This window comes from Pieris napi, chromosome 8 (assembly GCF_905475465.1).
Source record: "Pieris napi chromosome 8, ilPieNapi1.2, whole genome shotgun sequence".
Taxonomy (NCBI): Eukaryota; Metazoa; Arthropoda; class Insecta; order Lepidoptera; family Pieridae; genus Pieris; species Pieris napi.
In genome coordinates this window covers 8,453,326-8,478,619 of record NC_062241.1, presented here as the reverse complement: position 1 = coordinate 8,478,619, position 25,294 = coordinate 8,453,326, and the positions used below count along the sequence as shown (strand labels likewise).

The 25,294-nt window shown below is 31.6% G+C and overlaps 1 protein-coding gene across 6 annotated transcripts in view; it reads right to left on the bottom strand.

Annotated features, from left to right (window-relative positions):
• Positions 1-25,294, bottom strand: part of LOC125052035 (apoptosis-stimulating of p53 protein 2) — a 194,390-nt gene that overhangs the window by 27,885 nt on the left and 141,211 nt on the right. For 4 of the 6 annotated variants that reach the window (XM_047652682.1, XM_047652683.1, XM_047652680.1 and 1 more), the window contains 2 exons: positions 3,462-3,608; positions 603-729 (listed from right to left, as the gene is read on the bottom strand). In XM_047652682.1, coding sequence (XP_047508638.1) covers positions 603-729; positions 3,462-3,608 — 274 coding nt within the window. Of the gene's footprint in view, positions 1-602; positions 730-3,461; positions 3,609-23,728; positions 24,457-25,294 lie in introns of all 6 variants that reach the window. The other 2 variants (XM_047652677.1, XM_047652679.1) reach the window with 1 other exon arrangement.

The following is a 25,294-nucleotide window of genomic DNA, read 5'->3' as shown; positions in this document are numbered from 1 at the left end:
CAATTAGATCGCATTATATAAATTAACGAGCCGAAACTAAAAGCATATAATACCTAATTCGTAATGACTATTTCGTTTATAACAAAACACATCAATTTGTACCAAATTGCTGTGTAATGTGACTACATATTAAATTCTGCAATTAAAGCGATTTGAGCGGCCAATGCAATTACAATTATTGCGGGAACATTATTTAATTATGCATATTATGTTATATCCATACAATTTGGATAATATGTGTATATATATTTATAGAATATTATAATTAATATATTATATAAAATATTTATAATTTAGAGATTTCTGATCTTTTAAAAATAAAATTAGTAAAAGAGATAGTTTAAAACTATAAATGTTCTAATATTTCTATAGAGATATTAAGACAGTTTATAAAAATTTGATACTGCTTGGGTATTTTTTTTAACATGAGCATACGGACAGGAGTCTCGTCTGATGTTAAGTGATGCCGCCGCCCATTGACACTCAATCCCAAAAGGCTCGCAAGTGCGTTGCAGGCCTTTTAAGAAATGGTACGCTCTTTTCTTGGACCCTGAGTTTTTGACTGTCAGATAATGTGCTTAAAAATAAGAATTTCTACTCACTTAGTGCAATATTAGTTTGTTTATTTCTATCAAGTTGGCCTCGTAGCGCTCGTAGTCGCCGTAGCTTCTGCTCTTGAGCCTCAACGCGCTCGCGTAGCCGTCGTAACCGCTCACCCTCTACGGCTACCTGTAAATAATATAAGTTCAATAGAAATGCTGTTTTTTCATTAAATTATAATATTTTTCAAGACCTATATTTTTTAATTTAATCACAAAATAAACTATTAGACAGTCTGGCAAAAAAGCGTAACACAAAGGAAATTAAATAATTATTTTACCACAATTTTCAATGTAACATGAAATAATACCGAATTCCTTTTAGAATTACCACAAATTCTATTATCTACAAATGACAGAAAAATTAATATATTACTTTTATATTCACAAGTAAAAAATTTCAATAAAACCTACTATTAAACATCTAAGGTAAGTAGTGTCTAGTAACATACAATAGACTAATAACATTTTTTTATGGCTAAGGCAGAAACAAGAAAAGTGTGTTGGTAGTATTTTGTATTTAATATTGGTGAAGATTTATTGCCTAAAAGTATTACGATAAATATCCCATTAGGGTAGGCTTGGCTTTGAGATTTATTAAGTCCGGATTCTAAATTATTTTCACTTTATCGCTAAACTCCAAATTCCGACATCGAATTAACGAATTAAGATACGCAAATTGTATCTTTATTTATTTGTTATTATACAATTTTATTTAATGAAACGTTCCCTTGAGATTGCTGAAATTAACATTCTAATCTTAGTAATTAATGAGAGCTAAAAGTAGCATTCTAGTGTTAAATAATGCTAAGATATATTATTAAAGTTAATAAAGACTAAGTACTGCATTTTAACATGTTAAATCAGATAAAAGCTAGTCATAATCTGTTGGGTACATCTGCTGTACAGCTGAAGTCGTCTGTAATTATTCAGAAAGGATTTGCATTTTTAATTAAGGAAATGAGATCGTAAAGCATAAACATACTTAAAATGAAAAAGGTTTATTGGATTATGGCGCGTGTAAAAATGTATTTTACTCGTAACACTGATCTTTTTAAAAGGCCTGTTGATCAGCCTTCCATGCCTATTAAACCAAAACAAATCGCCGTAAAGGTCATACAAAAAGTTGTTAAAAGAAATAGGTAGTAGTGTTTAATCATCTAGATTATTAATACCATTTACGTAAGTTATCAAATACCTCCGACGACAACTTAGTCGGTGAATTATCTGGAAAATATATTTAAAAAATATTGTTGGGCCAGGAATAGAACCAATGATCTACGTTATACGCCATGTGCGTTGAGCACTAAAGCAATGGGACTCAGATAGTTATAATTGTTTTTAGTCAATGAAGTTGAAATACATACAATTATTTCAAAAAAAATCACTCAAGAATACATTGACACGCTTACAATTTTAACAATATTATTGGAAATTCTTTCAGCCGAGAGTTATTCGTTATTTAAAAGAATCTGATATACTTCCGTTATGAAAGAATGAGAAATTACATTTTCCGTTGTGTATATTAAAGCAGATCCGATATCTCATAAACATTTATCGTATCCCGTGAGATGCCGGCAGGGGTATTAAGGGATTAGGTATTCGTTTTAATACAATAATTAATCCTCCATATAAACTTAAAGATAATTAATTCAATATATAGCTGTGTAAATAGGTAAATTCCTATTAACTTCCTAGAAACTACATTTTGCTAATCAATTCTTATTGATATGTATTGTCAAGCTCTAATATAGCCTGGTCGTTTCATAAACTGATCCACCCTTTTCCCAAAAACATTTACATTGTGATGAGAGAAATACACATTTTATTGGCTGTGGGCTCGTTTTGCAATCAGACAAAGAAGGTATCGATTTTGCCTGATTAAAAGAGAAATCAGTACTTTAGACAAAACGTGATGGACTTTTTATTTTATAACTAGTTGACCTGGCTAACTTCGTTCCGCCCTACAACCTTATAATATCGTTGTTACTTTAATTTAACTTATTTTAGGATTTCATTAATGTTAAGTATTACATTAATACAACTCTTTTGCAAATACAGAAATGTTTTATTGCTTGCCATTGCGAAAAAAGAATGGCAGTTTTACACATTAGGCATCTTCTCTCTAGCGTCAATATGGCGATACTGCATGTTAAGCACTTTCTGATATCCAACATCTTTTGATCAGGATCAAAGCATGGTTATGCATCTCCTCATTCACCTCAAGATCGGAATTTCTTGAACTAACACGAAATCGACGTAAAATGATGCGTAGTTTTGTCAACAGATGGCACCATATGGTTTTTGCATTCGTAAAATTAATTAATTTCTTTATTGTTATTCGATAACTTATCCGATATTTTATTGCTTATTCTGCTATTCGTGACGGAAAAAAATCCAACAAATCAAAAACCATGGCAATCGGTCCAGCCGTTCTCGAGTTATAAGTGTTGTAACAAACACGACTTTCTTTTATATATATATAGATAAGTAATTTATTAGTATTAAAACAAATACATATATACTATAATTTTAAATTCTCCACTGTGGGAATTGTCGATAAATCCGGAGCAGAAATTTGTTTTTCATTTAAATTACCTTAGTTGTTAGTTACCTTTTGTGTTAGTTACTTAGTTTGTGCACGTTAATATTAAGTGCTAAACAGTGAGTGAAAAAATAGAACACAAGAACAGAGTGTCTTTCCTTTAATAGAGACTGTAAGTAGTGTTATGGGACACTTCCTTATGTTAAAAATCCTTTTTGGTAAATTAGGTTAGACTTAAATTACTTATTAGTTAAATTAGGCTAGATCGTAATGTTCCATGATGTCTTAATAAAGACACATGTATAAATAAAAATTACCTGATGCTGTCGCGCCTCCTGTTGCTTCAGGTATCTCAGCCTCTGCTCTTTGGCACACAGCAGTTGGTGTTGTGTGTCGATCTGTTGCTGCTGGCGAAGTGCCATTGCGCGCAGCTCACCCAGTGTCAACTCCACCCCTTCCCCTAACTGAAACAAATAAAAATAACATTAGCTAAAGGTATTCTTTTTATATATACACTTTCGTTTAAATATACGATAACTCATAAGTTTGTATACGAAAACTCATAAGCTCGTTGCTTAATAATATATTTCCCATTTCGTCAGTCTTTGATAGACTTAATAAGAATATGAAGAGAACTCAAAAGAATATAGTTTTCAACTTTTCTTCTGTTAAATAAATTCAAGCAAATGAACACGGTCGAGCATAAGTTTAAAATTGAGATAAAGTTGAAAGGAAATCTTTTTAATTTGAAACTTGACTAAGTTATAAACTAAATCCTCTTGTACCTACGGAATATATTCTGAACCAGTGATGTTGTCATAAAAACAATTTGCATTTAAACCTTAGAAATAGACGTTCAAAACCAATAGACCCAAATAAAGCAAAATACCAATTAATAATACATATAATAAATTTAAATAGCCACGTAATGCTAATATTAATCTTTACCAAAATGTATCCGATATTATTAACGTATTGTGTATATATATACCGTTACAAGCTAAAATAAAGTTTATAGAAATCTAAAAAAATATTACTAAAATCATTTACATAACATTTGATCGCTACAATATTGTCCGTGTGATAGCCTCAGTGCTTTCAGCAAATACCCTAAATATTTAGAGAACATGTATTGCTAAAGATATTTTTTTACAACACAATATTTATTTGTATTAAAGATAACTTTATTTAATTAATTAATTATAAATTATGAAAGTTTTGACACTTGACAATAATTTGTTAAAGCAAATACTGAAAGAATTGTGCTGACTGAAACGCTATTAAGACCAATTTGTACTCGTAAACAGTTTTGTTTTATGATTCTAAAGACGAAGTTGGAGCTTTTAATTCAAAACTTTAAACCTCTTTGTGAATATAATACTAGCGTATGTCTTTGTTTTTCAGTACTGAAAGCAGTGTAACTCTGAATAGGCATGACATTTTATTAAATTCTTTAGTCGTAAATGACTTGAATGAATGTGTGAGGATCATAAAATTTGTATAAGACTGAAACGCTTTGTATGTTATTTTGTAAGTGCTCAAACATTTATATGCTAATATTCAGTGAATAATTTAAAAAACAAAGAAACAAACCTAAAAAATTTTAACATGAAATTAATTGTTTATTTACAATCAAGTTTACAGTATGTACAATTTTCTTAACCTACAAAGTAATATAAAAAAATATTTTAAAGTAGCTTAGAATCTTAACGGAAGGTAGACATATTTTACAAGGCAACCGTGGCTGATGAAGAACGTGCCAATTTAAACAAAGAAAATAATATAATTACAAAATACGAAAATTGGAAAATTTAACTAAGGAAATTCAAGACGTAAAGGTTTTACCTTTCCGTCTAGAAGACTACGGAAGAAAGGAAGAAATTATCTTGTAACCGTCAGTCCAAAGCACCAACATTTTTACTTGATCTCTTGTTCAGACGCGTCCCTTACTATTTGTGCGAACTTATACAATTATACATGATACAGTAAGGTCGGATTTATATCAATAATTTTGCAGTAAATCATTCCTTTGCGAGCACCTTTACATTTATCACAAACATGGGAGAGTGCGTCATCACCAAAAAAAGTGTTTGTGTAGTGTTTACGTTTCTGTAAATCGGTGCAAGGTTAAAAAATTAATTGACTAAAACCAATAAATTGCTTTTAGGCGTAACTACCTTCACTATAAACCGCATACAGCTCACGAACGGTTTGTCTTCAACTGTGGCACTTTAATAACCGTAAGTAAGTTAAATAATCGGAGAAAATGTCAAATATTGAATGACACACCAATAAGCTTCCGAAAAAAATCAAGGCCTCGTAAGCTTATTAAAAACCGGATATGGTTATGATGAAAGGGTAAGGAATAAGTCAGATGATTTCCCGTTTTAGTTCGTTATTCTACAAAGCTTGGAATATGAGTGTCTCTACCGATAACAGACGGGTAGCCTGCGGTTGGCTTATGTCCACTATTCACGGTTTACGTATTGTGAGACGATTTTAGATGGCTCTTACTAGCTTTTCATTTATAAACGTAATAATAATTTTGTCTCTGGGGCATTTCATTTGTCAAATCCTTTTTTTCATGAACTTCATAAAATAAATGATATACATAAATAACAGCGCGAAGAATGTTAAAGAATTATTTAAAACACAACAAATTTGTTAACATCTCTTCTAAATAGTCTATGTGAGATTACAGAAGGACTTTTAGCTTTATTACGAAGTTAATAACATGTTCTTACTTTGGTATAAACGTTTTGAAATGATAAATGTTCTGAGTTTGTTTCTAAGATATAACGGTGTCTTTAAGATTTTGTCCTAAAAAGAATATTTCTATAGTTAATATTTTAATACACGTATTAAAGCATTCACGTAAAGTACGATCGAAAACAAATTTCCGTTCACATCCCACGCAATTCACGTGTCAAATTATCGAAGATCTCTTTGAAACAAGACACGCGACATTCAATTTGGTAGACTATCGCAGTATGCAGCCTTACTTTCAGCTGAAAAGGGTTGTCTGGTTAAATTTATTTTATAATTCCATTTCAAGTTAAAAAGTATCACCTGTGTAAAAATTTCTGAAAATAAAAACGATTTGACAGCTTCTATTTTAATACACGATTATGAAGCCCTCATATAAGCTATATTCGATAAAAAACACAGTGTTCATGTTCACGATTAAAAAATAAATCAGTGGTGCTAAAACCTTTTTAGATCTAGGCCTCAGATTTCTGAATCTGTTTCATGATCATTTTTCTATCTAATAGGCAGGAAGGTGAACAACGTCGACGTTTTGGGTCTAAAACATGTCGGTTACCTCACGATGTTTTCTTACCGTTCGAGCGAATGTTAAATGCGAAAGAAAATGCATTGGTGCACAGCCGGGGATCGAACCTTCGACCTCAGGGATGAGAGTGTCACTCTGAAGTCACTAGGTAACTAAGTCGCAGCTGCTGCCAGTTTATGGTTAACCTTTTAAAAAACATTGCTACAAAACACGTATAGAAATTGTAAAAAAAATGTCAAGTAAGACTTATCTTAAGGAAAATTCAATACAAAGTGATATGCCGACTTCTAAATAGATTCGTTGGCTTCCTTCCGTTTTCACCAAAACCCCACGCCTATCGAAATTTATGTGAACCTTGACACTTGTTGATAGCAGCTCTGACATATTGCAAATGGAATATTTTATATACAAACCCGATTACGTTATAAAAATAAAGAAAATAATAACCACATATGAAATGTACTTCTTTCATGCTAGTTCTATTACATTCCATACAACTGTATAGTATCAAATTGATTTTACAGAATCGTAAGTCGTGTTTATTGTGCTTCAATGTTTTAATTAATTACGACATAAACATCTACGTTATATAGACAAACAGAAAAAAAAATATATAAGCATATGTTCATGTATATATACTGAATCTAAAATATTTTTTCTGCCGGAACTAAACATTGAAAATCTGCTAACAGTATAGATAGCTTTAGTTCCTTAGCAACAAAAATACGTGGTTTTGTGTCAGTGCAGTTACGAGTAAGCAGACTAACGTTGTCCTTGGTTTAAACGATTACTACACATTTAAAGAAAGCTTTTTTTATATAAATACAAATTTATTGCATTAATTTACATAACCCGAGAGCCTTTCAGCAATCGTGGTTAGCGAGACTAGCAGGTAAACTTGATGTAAAGGTGCGTACAGACTATATAACATAACATGTTATACAACATTGCTATACAACATGTTTCAGATAATGTGGACACTGAATGTTATAAAACATGTTATTGATATGTATGCTAGGACGAACCCAGCATCTACGTTTTTTTGTTTTTCTTTTGTTATTTAAAATGGTTATATAACATTGTTATATTGCATTGTTATTCTAATGTTTTATGTTATAATGTTGAATAATAAGGTTACATAATGTGGACGTGTTATAAAACACAAGTTATATAATATGTTACATAGTCTGTACGCACCCTAATAATTTTGCGTGAACTAATTTTTATTTAAATGAACAAAATAGCACCGCTGGTTCCTGCGAGCCTTTGAGGGGAACATGGACCAAGACCGGCGTCCGTCACTAACCATTTTAAATACCCAAGGCGGAAACGACTCTTACGCATCCCCCGTACTTCAGCATGAATGAAAGTATGTTGGACTGAACTTTATTAACCCTGGACTGAGGCGATTCTTAACGGTAATATTCTTTACAAATACGTTAAATGTATGGCGGAAATGTTCACGGTCCACTGTAGATGTAAAGTTTACGGAAAGCTTATTCGGCGAAAAGAGAATTAGGTTAACGAGGAAATAATGCAGGCGATACGAAACTAGTGTAAGGTCCCGCAACGGTTCAATTTGACGACATGCTATATATATGACGTCAGAAGGTCCATTAGGCTCGTTCGTGTATTCTAATAAGTTTAGTTTAGTAAACAAAATACAATTTCATATATTAATAGACTACTTTATATATTTAATAAAATTTGCTGTGGTAAAGAATAAGTAGAACAAGGCGTGTCACAAGAATCATGTGTTGATATCCTGCCTTCCAAAAAGTAATATTATTACTTTTTAGTGCAGTTTTAACTCGTTTATATATTTTTTTTAGAAACGATTTATTATGGATACATGTGTATCCATAATAAATCGTTTTAGATAGTTTTAGATTTAGATAGCTTCACAAACTACGAGTTTTTGTACGTGTACCATGTTTTTAATATTTGTTGATTTAATATTGAATGCATATTCATCTATAATGGCCTTTTGAAGGCAGTTTTGTGTTCGAACAAATAAGGTAAAATATCGTTTACACTCTAACCTCTTTCAAAACTAGACCATTCAAGAGCATGGTCTCGTTCAGGCCAAGGTCTGCAAACGACTGATAAAATATTCACTCTACTTAGGTATTCGGCCTAAATCCTAGACTGTAAAGGTCACTCATTATAGCGACACGCACCACTAGACTCCCTTACGGGCTGTTAAACACCTACTTTGACTAAAACGTAGGTTATTCAACCATTCGGCTTACCACTGCTTACATGTGAATAATGGGGATAACTACATAACTACTTACGAGTTCGTAGCTATTAAATAAGTTCTACGCGAAGCAGACATTTGCAACTTTGGGTGTAACATTATGTGTAAATTCTGAATCGTCATTCGGAGCTTTAATAGTTTTGACTAAGTATATAAATGCATTTATATTATATATAGTGTTTAATACATTATTGATCATCATACATTTTCTATAATATCGTTATTCGGACATAATCAAGGTATCTAAATATAATTACAATATAGATTTAATAATATTCGATGACGCTAGTTAAGTTCGGTGGCGGTCGTTGTTGGATTTAATTGTTAAAACATGAGCTTATAACTAAGATAACATTAAGGGTAGTAGGGTTGCGACGCTGGTTTAACCAAAAACTAACTTGAATTATTGAAGAGTTTGTAAATCTAACTGAAACTTAATGAGTATTGGACATTATTATCGTCAAATTACCGTTTATGAGTGTGGTAAAAAATTAAGGGCTCATATTGGCTTCAAGTGTGCGATGATTATTTTCATTTAGTTTACGCTTTTGATTATTAACTAAAATATATATATGTAACTTAACAGATGTAAGGTTACAGAACTAGCTTAGTAACTATTTTTTTTATTTAAGCGCAGGTATTGCTTGCCTCAAAGCCTTGAGATTTCTCTCACTCGCTCCGTGTTTGCACGTTTGAACCTCGTTGCAGGAAGAACTAACTTCACGTATTTGTGCAGTTCATAAATTACTAAGCGTTTTCCCTGATGCAAGGAGTTCTCAAAGGAACGACCTCTCAAATTAATTGCTCGCTTTAAGCGAAACTGGCGCTCACAGTTTAATTCGGAACTGAAGTGTGATGTACTAATAATGTTATTCCAAATAAACTGTATGAGATGGAATAATAATAAATTCTTATTCAACTTTAATAAACTAACCCTTTAAGCTTTTGAGGGACGCCTTGTTGACTATGTTATATTTGATCTAGTATATTCTGAAATTCCACAGCCGTGTCTGAGTGTCAATTTGAGTTTAAATGTTGGTGTGGTTTTAGCCATATGACTTCTTTGTTGTATATAAATATTGGTGCAGTGTTGGCCTAGTGGCTTCAGCGTGCGACTCTCATACCTGAGGTCGTAGGTTCGATCCCCGGCTGTGCACTAGTGGACTTTCTATGTGCGCATTTATCATATTTTGCTCGAACGGTTAAGGAAAACATCGTGAGGAAACCGATATGTCTTAGACCCAAAAAGTCAACGGCGTGTGTCAGGCACTGGAGGCTGATCACCTACTTGCCTATAAGATTTAAAAATGATAATGAAACAGATTCAGAAATCTGAGGCCAAGACCTAAAAAGGTTGTAAAAGGCGCCACTGATTATTATTATATAAATATTGGTATAATGGATTTTCTAAAAAAATAAATAAATTGAAACTTAGTAGTAACCCCCGTTTCGCATCATTTAAACGGTAGAAAGAAGGTGTATTATTTCATCTGATAATTTTTTTAACTTATAGATTACAAAATATCATTTTTTTTCACGCAAAGAGTTTTTTTACAAATGAAAGTGATAAATGTAATAGACATTTATATACACAATCCTTATTTGCGTTTTTCTATGTGAATGATTTTATCATTCAGAACTTATTCGAAGGATAAAGATTTCGCATCCAAGTTTCGCTAGACTTTCTCATACCAAATCTAGGGAATGAGAAACGTAATAAAACGGACGGCCGTTGGAGGTATAAAAAGGGTAATTACCAATGTAATTAACGCCATTCCAACTTCGAGAGGGTAACGAGGCATGTAAAGCGACCCTTATGAATAAAACAGGACCGTGTGAGCGTGGCATTATAGTGATACTATTGAAAACACTGCCATTTTTTTTAGTAGTTGTAATGCCACTGTAGCATTATTCGTCTTTTTATAAACAACCAGGTGCATATAGCTTTTTAAAAGTCCAAGTTTGTTGCTTTCTTCATTAACTTCCTTGCGACAGTGACGTTTTTGTATGTAGTAGTTTTCTCAATATCCGTAGCTTTGATGTCGCAACCTTGGGATCGCGCAAAACAAAACCTCATTATTGGGGTCAGAATCGCTATTGGAAGTGACAGAGTAAGGCCCTGAAGGCAACAAACTCCGCCTTTTAAGAATATAAGTAAAACGAACGTATAAAGTTATTGTGGTTTATTAATGTCAAGTGGTTGAGCTCTTGTTGCCCCTAAGATCGTGTGTTCGAACTGTACACCCAAAGGAATTAACGAATTTCTTTGAAAGTATTTGTATATTTAAAATGTATATTCAAAATAAGACAGAATTTCCATGAATAACGAAATAGTTTTATTTAAATAGTTTAAAGTGATATAGAATATATACTTATTATATTTATATAAGTTCCTGTATACGAGTATAACGGTCTTTTTCACAATGTACGGATAATTTCTACAAAGTTCCTAATTAGCTATTTATTACTTATTGGTAGGATAAACACTATTGTTGCGTTTCACGACTGTCAGATAGCGCTATTCGTCACATAAAGTCCATCACAAGTTATGAGTCTGATGAAGTGACGAATAGCACAATTTATCTTCCAAATAGTTTATATGTTGCATAGCTATTTGGTACTTTATTCATACATTGTGAAACAGACCCTAAGTGTGTTATAAATATAAGCAACGAAGTAAAAATAAATGTCACTAATTTAAAAATTAATACCCACGACAATTTTAACGGAAATGAGATTTAATTTCGAGGAAAATTTCTTATTTCCTCTCCCTGTTTTAATTGACCGAATAATTTACATTGCAAAATCGAATAAAAATGAATTTATTCAAGAAATGTCGTCCGCCGGTAACATCCGCCTCTGTCTATGTAGAGATGATTGAAGTATACATTTTACATTGAGTGTGAAATTTTATTTATACATAAGTGATAAATAACATTTCTTAAGGTATATAAGACGAATTTTGGACAATTTTACAAAACGATTAAATAATATAATAAACATATTTCACAATTATAAAGATAAAACAAAGGTTTTAGGCACGTGTGTCTAGTTTTCCAAAATAATATGAACAAGTTACATAAAATCTAATGAATATTTATAGGTACGCGTCGGGAAGCAAAGTTTATCAATTAATTTTTGCTACGGTAAGCTGTGCATACGCAAATTAACATTTTCGTATTGTATTTAATTGCCGAAATCCGAAACAATCAATCATCAAAGCATCTAATGTGTAATAATTTTTACTATTGTTGTAAATGTAGGTCCCATTTTTTCTTCTCATAATAAGTTTTTATTACAGGACTATTAATTTTAATGTGCATAGATTACAATGCACAACTTAAATTATATTAAATGCCTATAAAAAAACAACTTACCATCACACTTGAGACATTCTACTTTTCAACTCTACTACATTAGAATCAGTGAGAAACATTTAAATAAAACTTCAGTTATGGATACGAGTAAAGACACATTTATGTTACAAAAATATGTAAATAATGTAATGTACTTCGACATTTCAAGTGCTTTTCAGCATTGGTGGTCAGCGACTCTTACAGTTCTTATGTAAACATTAAAGTGAGATATTTGAAAATGTAATCCTGTATAAATTCCCGCAAAATGTTATCAAACGTATTTCGCTGAGGCAACTCGGGTACTACTGTTAAATAAAATTATTCTAAACAACGTTGACATTAAGCAAGAAATGACTCATTAAGAAATTAAATTTCCTTCTCGAAATTTGATTAAACTCTGTTACGTGTATTACGAGAAATGTATTTTTTAATGGAGTCTCATTAGCAAAGCGTCTATGCAATTTACAGTCTCCCGGCTAAAAAGACGTTTTTCCTAGCTTTATACCATCTGGGTTCTATAAATATATTTCTAGCATAGAACTTTCTGGAAATTATCATTAAATTTTCTGCTTCTCGTGTCGTGTTAGATTTTTATTTCATATCATATCTGTATAACATTTGAATTAAAAAAAACATTCTCGTTTTTACACTGGCGAAGTCGTGATGTAATCAACAAAACGGGTAAACATTTATATGAACAGTTAATTGTAATTAATTAGTATAAAAAAAAACAAATTCTCGTTATCATTACATAAAAATAGTTTAAACATTGTAATAATAACCGTAAACTTTTATTTATTTGAAGAAGCAAATAAAAACATTATTTTTATTATTAAAATCACCAGACACACACAATACAAGAGCAAGAATAAACATTTTCTAAAGACTAAAAGCGCCAGTTTCATAATTTGGAAAGAAATAGATTTTACGTCTTTTAAAATTGGACCATAAAGTTCTTTATAGTGGCGACATAATGGAAAATGAAATATACGCCATAACCTCTAAGTCACCCCATATAGAGCCTTGACCGGGTGACTTACATTGTACTCAGCGCACTATTTCAATCTGATATTTTGATGTTACAATAAAGTTTACCTACATAAAGCCAACCGTAAAATATTTTTTGAAACAACACTAAAGTTACCCGCACAGATGTAGAGATTGAAGTAGGTATTTAATCCCTTATACACTTTTTCTTCATTAAATTATATTCATATACTTTAATTTTTAGTAATGCGCGTGCGATTCTAAACACTGCGTGTTCGAGCTCGGTTTGTGTACGATTCCTTTTTCTTTCTATAAGCACAATTAAAATTGCGTGTGGTACTATCCTTTATACCTTTTATTATTTATTATCACTACTTTTTATGCCATGCAATAAAAAAACTTTACGCCAGACAATAATTGTCTAAATAAATATAATAACAAAGTTAAGGTAACATTAATTTGCCCCAAAGCCTCATGAAAAAGTCTATAGTCGTTATTAAATTCATAAAAGTTCGTTACTAATTCAGGCTACAAAGTTAATTTGGGCAGGCGTGATCGATCAATTGCGACGCGGAAAATTTTCACTACACACGTACACAACGCTCATTATACCTATTGCGGCCAAAATATACGTATATTTTAGACCGAAATAAATATTTTCTTAAAAAAGTAAGAAAAAATAATATTTTGGTTACTTTTATAAGCATTGCATTTTCGTTTGTTTCCAAATAAAACTTCATTCAATTACACCACCACTATGTCTTACTTATTCGCACAAAGTGACGGTTTGACGGTTGGACCAGTAAGACCTCGGTTCTATTCCAGGCGAAACATTAACTATTTTGAATCGGTAGAGACTGATAGTATATTAGCAGTATATAGTAGATGAGATAGTAATCCTATCATAATGATAATCCTTTTATTAAGAATAAATAATTATACCATTATATTTCTTGGCGGCATACATTGTTTCGTTAATCTATATATAATAAATCAAATGAAAACCGCGTGAGTATGCGACAAAATCTTTTATATTCTAATTTTCGCGGCTTTTCATAAAAGGAAATCTCAGCAAAGGGATAAGCGATGCCTTCAGAGGCGTGTCTCCTTAGATCGCATCATCCCATTCAATCAGGCGTTTACTCGTACGTATTATAAAGGAACCGTCTACTGAAAGGATACGTCATTTTATTTTTTAAATAAAATACAGTCAATTATCTAAGGTTTTCCAGCAATACTTTGATATGCTTAACACGATAATCAATTTTAATTAATGCTGGTTTACTTAGTGATATTATCTAATCTAGCATAATATGATTAAGATTCGAGACTTAAGCTGTATGTATGTCAAATACGTAATGTTTTTTGCGACCCCCTTGTCCTCTGAGATGCAGCTTTGGAACTATCTAAAGTCTTTTAAAAAGGTATAACCACGCAAGCAGATATCCTCCATTCTCTGGCGGAATGCCTTCCAAATGCATTCCACCTTGGTTAACGAAAAAATAATAAGTATATTTTAAAGTCACAATATTTCGAAACATTAATGTGAAATGTGAAGTAGATATAATGTACGATAAAACTTCGTTGGCGTAAAACAGAATAAAACTTTCTATTTTATTGTTCTACACAATAAAATTGTATCAGAGACTTGCTTTGAATTGTCTCCTTTCACAGCATATTACATCAGTTCCAGTTAACGCTACGAATCTATGCTTATATTAAGACTATATAAAAGATCTTTGGAACATGAGTAAAGCAACGAGTTTAAAACCCTCTCGGTATAAGCGTAATAATGGTATTTAAATTTATTCTCTATCCTTGAATTTTAGAGCGCGAGCCTTATAAAAAATTCTGAAAATAATTACAAACTTTCGAGGAAGGCCCGCTAAAACAATGGCTCATCCCCACTTCACCTGTTTTGTTCACTCTTGGTGTGTCATTATTTCTCTTTTGTTCGTATGAATGGCTGAGTGGCTTCTTCACGGATTCTCAAATAAAAGACGTTATAATCTATACAATAGGCTTATATAAAATTTCAAGAGATACTCTATACACGAATCTAAGACTCTTCCGTGTACTAGATTTATATAAATCAACACGCTTTAGCAAAGTAATAATATACATGTCAAAGAAATATGACCGGCAATACGCTGCGTTGATTGTGATTTAACAAATCATGACGTGCCATCGTGTCTACGCATAATGGACTAGTGATACTGTTGATTGTTGACCAATCACAATCGGAACACAATCTCACCTCACTGTCTCTTTCATCAGAGCAGACGTTGTCTGTCTAGGGCTCATCAAATCTTGATATTTTATCCTAACATTCTAGTATTAAATTTAAATACTTGTTTGATTTATGCTACGCTTAACCAAGAGTTTCGTATACATATGAGCTTTACAGAACTTAACGTAGTTTATATTCCAAACTCAAATAAAAACAGTCTAATTTCAAAGTTAAAGTGCTTCACTTAAAGTTACAAGCTAAAGCACTATTGCGGTCGCCCTTTGACCGGCGAAGACGTTCCCGGCACTTAGATTCACTCCAAATGAATGTCCCAAGAGATGCCAACATATTTCCTGAGTACGTCTGTCCAAAATAAAGTTGATGCTGTCATTTTTTAAAATAAAAAACGTTGTCTCTATTGTTATATTATGAACGAAAAAGTCTGGTTTAAATGATGAGTTGTATAATGATAATTTTATACAGAAAATCGTAACAAACCAATTAAAAGGACCGTCTTGGTGTATCTTTGAGCAAAGTAATAAATTATATACTACACGTTATTTATTCGCCAGATTGAAAAAAAAAATTATTTACACTAAGTGATAAGATTTAAAGTTTTTAAACTTGATAAACCTTCGCAATGATTATGAACTTCCTGAAAAATTGACATAATTTTATACTGAAAATGACTAGGGTTTGAGAATAAAATAGAATGAAATCCAAAAATGTTTCTCCAAAAGTATTTCGTAAGTAGTTCCGTCCAACATAAATTGCGTCAAAGCCGCCCTACGTGTAGTTGGGGCAGTCAAAATAAAGCCTACTGTTGGTCGCAATTAAGGAAGCTGTAATACAGCTACAGACGATTTATAACTCCTACTTACTTTTCTTAGAATTGAGGACATTCTTTCTGTCGCTACGCATAACGCATACTGATGTTATCCTATCTACACGATAAATCTATATTATTAACAGAAATTTAATAATTGCAATATTGCAATTGCCTTTTTACTCTTTCAAGAAACTTGACAAAAGAGTTTTGTCGAACGTTTTAAAAATGAAAAAATTATAATAACTAGCTGGACCACGCTTCGCTTGAGCACATTGTGATTGAATAGTTGAGAAATGAGAAACATTGGTTTAATTCATATAAGTTTAATTTAGCAATAGGTACCTACTTGTGGAAAAATAATGAAAAAAAGAACAAAAAAAAAAGATAAAAACAATCCTTGATGCGGAAATGTCAGCTCGGAGCAGAACTGTTTGAGTTTTTGAAGCGTACACAAACCAACTATATACATAACTATATATATATAAAGATATAATATGTAATCTTAGATGTTGCTTAATGGTTCAAATTTCAAAATCTCCAATACTTCGCTACAATCGTGTGATGTTTAGAGCGTCATTATGAGAGTAAATATTTTATACGAATATACACATAAGGTCGAGAGTATATGAGACATTAAACGTTCAATGTGCTATTTATTGGCCATTTCGATCGCGGAACGCCTATCTACTTTATTTGTATAATAAAGGTGTGGCATATGTGCTTTTCTATTAAGGCTCTGGAATAGTTATATCTGTAAATATTGGACAATGCATGTTAGATATACTAGAGCAGGCAAACACACTAAACATGCATACAATCGAAAATTTAACAGAACTAATAAAGTGGGAAACGGTAGCATAAGAGGGACATGTTCAATATGTTTTGTAGAAAAAGATAATTCACTGGGTCAAAGAAAATTTATCGTATTGATAACGAAATCATCTAGTCTTTGATACGATTATTCCAAAAAAGCAGTGTGAAAATTAATTTCAGCAGGAAAGCCTCCAATATTAATTCGTTAAAATTTCAAAAGAAAAAAATTAAACGTTTTAAATAAACAATGCCTATTCTGAAATTGTGTGGAAATATTGAAAAGTCGGAGAAAAGTTCTAGCGCAGGCCACTCCTGTAAAATTGGAGAGTGGCGCAAGGAAACGCTTGACACTTTTCCGAGAAAAAGAAATCTCTTTTCTATAGAATGCTTACATTCTAATGTGCTAGTTAGTTCAGTTAAGTTTCGGCGTAAGAATGATCACTATAACTATCAGAGATACTTTTAAGTTTAATTATTTGGAGGCCTGAAGTTTTTTTTAAGTTTTTTTTGGTTATGAGATTTTGGTAGAAATTACTAGTGGTTCATAAAAATAAAATAGAGAATAATACCGGACAGCCTTCGCCAACAAATCGATCGATTAAAATGCTATTTAAACACTTCATAATATATTACTAAAGCGAGTTTGAAACTAAGTACCTACCTACCGCTGAACTAACCTTTTAAAATGAGAATATAGTTTTAAAACCACCTTCGGTTTGGGTATAGACTTGATTATATATTGAAAATAAAAACTATAATAAAACATTCAGTTTCATAATTTTAATCGCACTATTCGCAGTATCTTAATTCGATATGCTGCAAAATTTTAAACCGAAAAAAGGCTTTTAAGCGCTCGACATTGAACTTAAATGAGGCGCTCGTATAGTAAAGCTCTAAAGGCTGCTTTCATTAAATGTATTAGAATTACGCCGTTACATAAAATAAGGGATTACGATGCCTAGATAGAATATAGAACTATCGAATTCATTTTAATAATTTCAGGACGAAAATCATTTTTGATTGAACTTAAGCTTAGGGACATTGAGCTTAGCTGAAAGGTCCAGCACAAGTAAAAGCCCAAGTCATCTATTACTCCTGTTTCTACAAAATATTCGAAACCAAAAGTTTATTTATTTAAACTTCTAAAAAAAACACATTTCTTAACCCTATTTGCAAGGTCTCATTAGAATTCAGAGCTAGTTTGTTTAGGTCTCAGAAAGGATCATTAATAATTAGGTCACTTGTAACGAAAATGTAAGACACGTCTGGCGATTTGTATTACGAATTGACAATTTTTAATGAATTGTTATATTTATGCTTAACTTCACCTTAGCCAGTAAAACTATTTATATTTTTAATATTTAATATACATTAACAACAATTACAAAAGTTCCTTTAAAACATATCACGCAGCCCCTACTTACATACAAAGATCACTATTTAAGCCTCGACTTTTTAAAGCTATTGCGGAATATGCATAACGCTAAATAACCTGCATCGTGCTTATGTACACCCCAAATACATACCCTCACTTTAACACACAGCCGAATTAGGTACTTAGTTAAATGTATTTAATAATTGTTATTGATTTTTTTCTTTTAAGTTTCGTAAATATTATATTTTTGTATATATTATGTTTTCCATCTTTAGTAGAATTGTTTTTGTTATGTATAATTTAAGATATAGTAGCTGTAGAAGCGTACGAAATAAATAAATAAAATAATAATACATTTTAATATATCAAGTAATAAACAATACGTTACTCAGAACACCTTTCTATGTCGGCATTAAAATATCCTTTTGTTTAAAATGTAATCTTCCCGCGAGGAATTTCCTGAAAACCTAATATGTAACAGTGACACGAATCTCAAACATTACATTCCGTTAGGTATTTTAGTACGGAGCTCTTGTTATAAGGTAAATTTAAATAACATAGATGTTCTACTATTTGGGCAATCCGCCCTAGCGCCGGAGAAAATTTTGATATATTATAGCAATTGTCTTTGCGTGCTACTAGACCAGTGCCGATAATTTTTGAAACCAAAAAAAATTACAGTAGGATGAAACCCATTAGAAAAGGAGGGGAATATGATCAAAATGAAAGGAAAAATAAATTACGGTCGATCTGAGGTCGGGAAGGGGTAGGGGGGGAGTTTTAAGGGTAAAAAACGGTTTATCTCGATTTCCGGCAAAACTAAAAGTCCTATCGAAGAAAGTTTAATGGCAAAGTTGTAGGTAATAAAAAGATCTAAAACTTTTGTATTCACACATTTTTCACATAACCTCAAAATTTTTGTGAAAAATTCAAAAAACCAAGTTTTTGGTTTTTAATTTTTATCTTTTACAAAAATAATTTTTATTTAACGAAATTTGGTGAAAACTTACCTTTCTATGTCCCAAATACGCTGTAATTTATTTGATTTAAAATATTTATTTGTTCACCTTATTTTGAATTAATATCGAAAAAACACCCTAATTTTCAATCGAAAATTCTGACGTCAAAATTTTAGCTTTTTTCAAAAAGTTGGTGTGCTTTCAGTTCGTTGAAATCTCTACTTTCCTATGGTAAAAAAATATATATATATTACCATAGTAAATCTTCTCAGAATATGCAAAAAATCGTATGCAGTAACGCCCAGACCCGTCATCCCCTTCCCTACTTCTCTATGAATCTTCTTTAAATTATAATCAGATGCCTATTTATTACTATTTTAAGATAACTTATATATACCTGAGTGACCTAAAAAAAAAAATTAGCCTTTAGATGGGCTAAAATTTTCGTATTTCATAGAGAAGTAAGGAAGGGGATGACAGGTCTGGGCGTTACTGCATACGATTTTTTGCGTTTTCTGAGAAGATTTACTATGGTAATATATATATATTTTTTTACCATAGGAAAGACGAGATTTCAACGAACTGAAAGCACACCAACTTTTTGAAAAAAGCTGAAATTTTGACGTCAGAATTTTCGATTGAAAATTAGGGTGTTTTTTCGATATTAATACAAAATAAGGTGAACAAATAAATATTTTTAATCAAATAAATTACAGTGTATTTGGGACATAGAAAGGTAAGTTTTCACCAAGTTTCGTTAAATAAAAAATATTTTTGTTAAAGATAAAAATAAAAAACCAAAAACTTGGTTTTTTGAATTTTTCACATAAATTTTGAGGTTATGTGAAAAAGGTGTGAATACAAAAGTTTTAGATCTTTTTATTACCTCCAACTTTGCCATTTAACTTTCTTCGATAGGACTTTTAGTTTTGCCGGAAATCGAGATAAACCGTTTTTTACCCTTAAAACTTCCCCCCTACCCCTTCCCGACCTCAGATCGACCGTAATTTATTTTTCCTTTCATTTTGATCATATTCCCCTCCTTTTCTAATGGGTTTCATCCTACTGTAATTTATTTCACTTTTTATTTATTTTAAAGGCTATCTGCACTGGCCTATACCGTTACTTAAAAAAGTTGACTATTTAGAAAGTACCATATTGGATTTCTAAGAAATACATAGGTTTTAAAGGATAAATTATAATATCATAATTATTAAATTTCGGTAGAATGAAATGTATTAGCTTTACTTATACATAATACTCGTATAATATTAATAATATGAATAAATCAAACAAGGTGGACTAAGCTATGAACTTATTTTTTAACAAAATTTTAGACCTGAATCCAAAATTGTGTGGCTTCATATGAGCAAAAGTACATATTTTTAATAAAACTTTAAAAGATATTTTGCATTTAAACTAGAAGCAAACATATAATGTTACAAACAAATAATTATCATTATGGTTATCGATGTATATTTTTACTAAATTCTTCACAGTCAGGCACTAATACTGCTTTTAAAGTTGTAAATACAAAATAAATAAAGACACTATAAATAATGTGTAAGTGAAATATTAATCAGCCAATGAATATTCACTTAACAGGCACTCAAATTTTAATTACCAACTCAACCCGTCGACCCTTGGTGACGACTGACGACGGCCTTTGTCTTCCGTCTTCGGGGGCAGATATAATTGGCCATTTTAATTAGAATTTTTTTGACGTTTATGACACTTGACTATAGTGAATAATTAATGGGATTTAAGATAGTACAGGGATTTATACATAAATACACAGTCAGATTATAGAAACCCGCCGTTACCGGAACTGTCCAAACAATTTTATGCCATGTTTCATTTTAGATTTTGGAACGAAGTTCCTTATCGCGCGTTGTGAAAGGGGGCTAGACGGAAAAAATTCTTACGAAAAGTTGTCACGACACTTTTTTGCTATTTGCTAATACACCGGTTCTCGTCCGATCACCGAAGTTAAGCAACGTCGGGCGAGGTCAGTACTTGGATGGGTGACCGCCTGGGAACACCTCGTGATGTTGGCTTTTTTTTTTCGTCGTAAGATTGGTGTCGAGAAAATCTATCATACTGTTATGATACCAATTAACATATAAATTAATCGAAAGGAATTTCGTTCCATCCGGGTGTCCCTTGACACCTCTAAAGTTTTTTTTAATATAAAAACGCGTGACATTAAACAAAACATTCAAAAAAAGAAATGTTGGGAAAAGAGACCCCACAAGTGCAAACAAAGGGGTGAAAAAGAATCCCATCAAACGAGTGGTAAAGTTTTAATTAGAATATAAAAAGCCATACAAAATTAAATAAAACTTTTGCCGCGACCGTTTCTGTCAATGCGTTGTTTTCAAATTCTTTTAGCGGGTATTTCCTTCATCTATATGGCTGTGAAATTGGAATATTTTTGAAGTGAAACTTCTTTAGGCGCATGAGGGTACGTACGGATGAAGCGCAATAATAATAATATTAGCGTCACGTAGATGTGCAGCGTTTTTGTCGAAGAAAAGGGAGAGAGCGATTGAGACCGATTGAGAGAGAGTGAGACGGGCGAATTACCTTATAGAAATTCTATTTTTAAGATTAAAACTTCGTAAAGAGAATTAATGAAATGTTAGTATTTTATATTTTACGTAAAATTATTTATTGAAATCTCAAATCACGAATTGTAAATTAAACAGCCACGTGTTTTTATTTCGAATAAATAAATTAAAAAAAAAAAATTGTAATTTGTATTAATTTTCGACACTTAATATTTTAATGACAATATTAAATTCCTAACATATCATCCTATTTCCCTCCCTCTAAGTCTCGGAAATCTAAAGTTTTAGATTTGTATAAATATGAACAAGACTTAAAAATTAGTTTGCAAAGAAGTTTCACTTCTGACATGACGTACTTTGTACGCATGAGACATGCCCGTTTTCTTACAATATTTTTCTGTACCGTACGAGCGAGTGTTAGTTGCGTACATACAAAATGCATTGGTGTATTCCCTGAGATCGCACCTACGACCTCTGGGATGAGAGAGTTAAAAATAAAGATATTCTATAGAGAAAAGAGCAAAGCATGGGCGCTAGATTAAAATAAATAGTTTTGAAAAAATCATCTTATTCGTGTTATCAAGATCATGTAGAAATAGCATCTTACGACTCTGATCAATTCAATCGGTATTCCAAAACGTAAACTTAAATCTCGCTGACGTCGAAGTTCTCAACTTTTAACGATCGAAAGAAACAAATAATTTTCTCTGTTAGTATGAAGGTTTAGATTAGTTTTTTTAATTATAAAAATTAAATGATATAATTTTATATTAAGAGCGCCGTAGTTGATTCAACGCACAATATTTGCGATGATTATACATCGGATAAAAGTCTTCAAAAATCAATTTACATTTTGTAGTAAACTTTATTTTACACGATAACTCATTTACTCGGCCACTACGTTGTAATATGATTTTCCTGAACATTACAAAATGTTTATTGTCCCATAATGAAAGCATTCTAGGTCATCACCGACGGCGAAAGAAAATCTAATTTCCGCTTAACGTGATAATGAAAATACCATTGTCTCTTTTCAACTAAACTATTATAAAGACTTTTATGAACTTCAGTTCGGCCTTATTTTTTCGCGCATTTTAAAGTTAAACTAAATTAAGTTGTGATTTCTACTACATTAAGGTAATTTGCAATTTTGTAATCTAGTTAATATGTAATATCAAAGCTCATTAACATATATTTTTTCATCTTAGAATTGGAACATTTTGAAGGGTCCAAGTATAGCACCTTAGAGGAAACGAAAATGATCATTTGAGCCATAGAGTACAAGATAAGGAGACAATGGCATACCATTGTCTGTCAGTGCCAGGGCAAAAATTTTAAGTCTTAAAGATAAAGAAATATTATAAGATAACAAAAAAGGTCTGCCTGTATTGAGAATGTTTCAGCTCATTAACATAGAGATTGAACCACAGCCTGACGTGGACTGAATGCCGTCGATAATCAACTCAATTCAGTATAAGATTGAACATGCATTAGTATTGACTAGGGATAAAATGGATTCCTAAGAGAATTCTCGACTAATATATTAGATTACGAACTGATCGTGCTGGCTTCGTTAACTTTATAAGAACGTATCTCAAATGTAACACTCTTGTAGTCGACGTATGTCCAAATGCGTGCATAAAGCTTAGGCATAATAAACCTATAGTTCATTTAATTATTAATATTGGTGGAATTACGAAAATGCGATTACGTTCAGTCAGAGTAAAAACCATTTTTTTATTATTCGTGAAGTAAATAGGTAATAATCATTACATATTAAAACTTATGATGTTTATTTTATCGCAATCAACACATAGTACCTGAAAACTTAGAATCTTACTATTGTTTTTTGCTAATAATACAAAAATTCAAGCTTTGGACAGCTGCAAAGTAATTAATAATGCATGGCTTACCTCATTTTCTCTAACAAGATCAGTCTTTTCAGCATCCACATCATTTGAAAGCGCGTTATCTGTCATCGTAGACTCATCAACCAATCTCTCCTTACTTGGATGATTTATTAGATCTGGTCGAGTGTTCATTAAGTTCGTGGCGTTTTCATTCAAACAATTCTCTTTACCTAATTTAGTGTCATCATTTGTCCGTTTATCATGGCTTTTTATTTTGAAGCAACTTATGGACTTCTTTTCTTCTGTTGCGCCGTCTCGACGTGCATTTTTATCTGAATCATCGTTCATTTGTTTATGTTTGATTTTAAGGCGTTTCTTCTTTCCTTTCCATTTTGTATTCGTCGATTTCGATGGACTGTCATCGCTTGTACCGAAGCTATCAGAACATACCGGATTCACTAAAATCTTTGTTGATTGAGCTTCCCTTTCAATCTTTCTGAGGTTTAATAAATTTCCAGAAGTGTCTACATAGGCTGGGAGAGATTTTAACGATGCTGAACTATCTTTAGCATCACCCAGACTGTGTACTGATTTGGGTATCATGTTTAATGTTTTCATAACATCGGTGTTATGACGAGATTTGTTTGATCCGAGTGGTCCCATTGTTATCGGCGGTCCTCCTTTAAACAACAATGCTGTCTCCATTGGCTGACACACACAAGCTAACATTTTCACTACTTAATTATCTCACATTTTTGTATGTTTCGCATAAACTTTATAAAATAGTATGCCTGAAAACCAACCGGGAGAATCTCGTAAATGTAAGAACAAGATATGAAATGTACTATGTAATGTGTTTGAGATCTTAGGGGTAATATTGTCGTAAATACTTTGCTGCCGACGTTTATACTGATATTAAACTTGTCGTTTGTGGCTTACTGTCGGCATTATTTCGACATAAAAATAGAAAATATTTTTCTAGGAACAACAATATGTCGTAAGCTCTTTACTTGACTTAAAAGTAATATTATTATTGTTTTGTCCCAGGATCAGATAAAAATAGTTGAATTTTTACCATTTTAGAAAAAAAAACTTTTCATAAGAAAGGTCAATAAACTAGTTATGGTAATTCTCCATAATAACCAAATATTACAAAAGGCAATTGGCTATTGACAACATGAATGGTAAAATCATACAATTGAGGCCATTGAGATAGGAATATGGGATTAAAGCTTTTATACAAACTACGTTCTACCGGAAAATTAACGTTTTCATAAAACAATTACGTTATTTTGATACAATTAAAACTGAAAGGCTTGTTAAAGATCGTCACGAAATCCCTTTAAAACTTAAATTTCCTTAATTGGAGTAATTGTGACAAAGTATTTTATTTCTGCAAAATCGACTTTTAAATAGTGAATATTGTTGTATGTCTATCCCAGTCAGATGTATCGTATCAAAATATTGTATGAATGTGATGTTAACGCATTATAAGATTAAAAATATAGCGTTTTTATGATATCAAATTTGTCTAATTAAATAAATTATAAATCATAACAATCAATAAGTCAAGTTTCGTCATTATATAGAGATTTTGCTAAGAAAATATAGCTAAATATTCCATTGTGA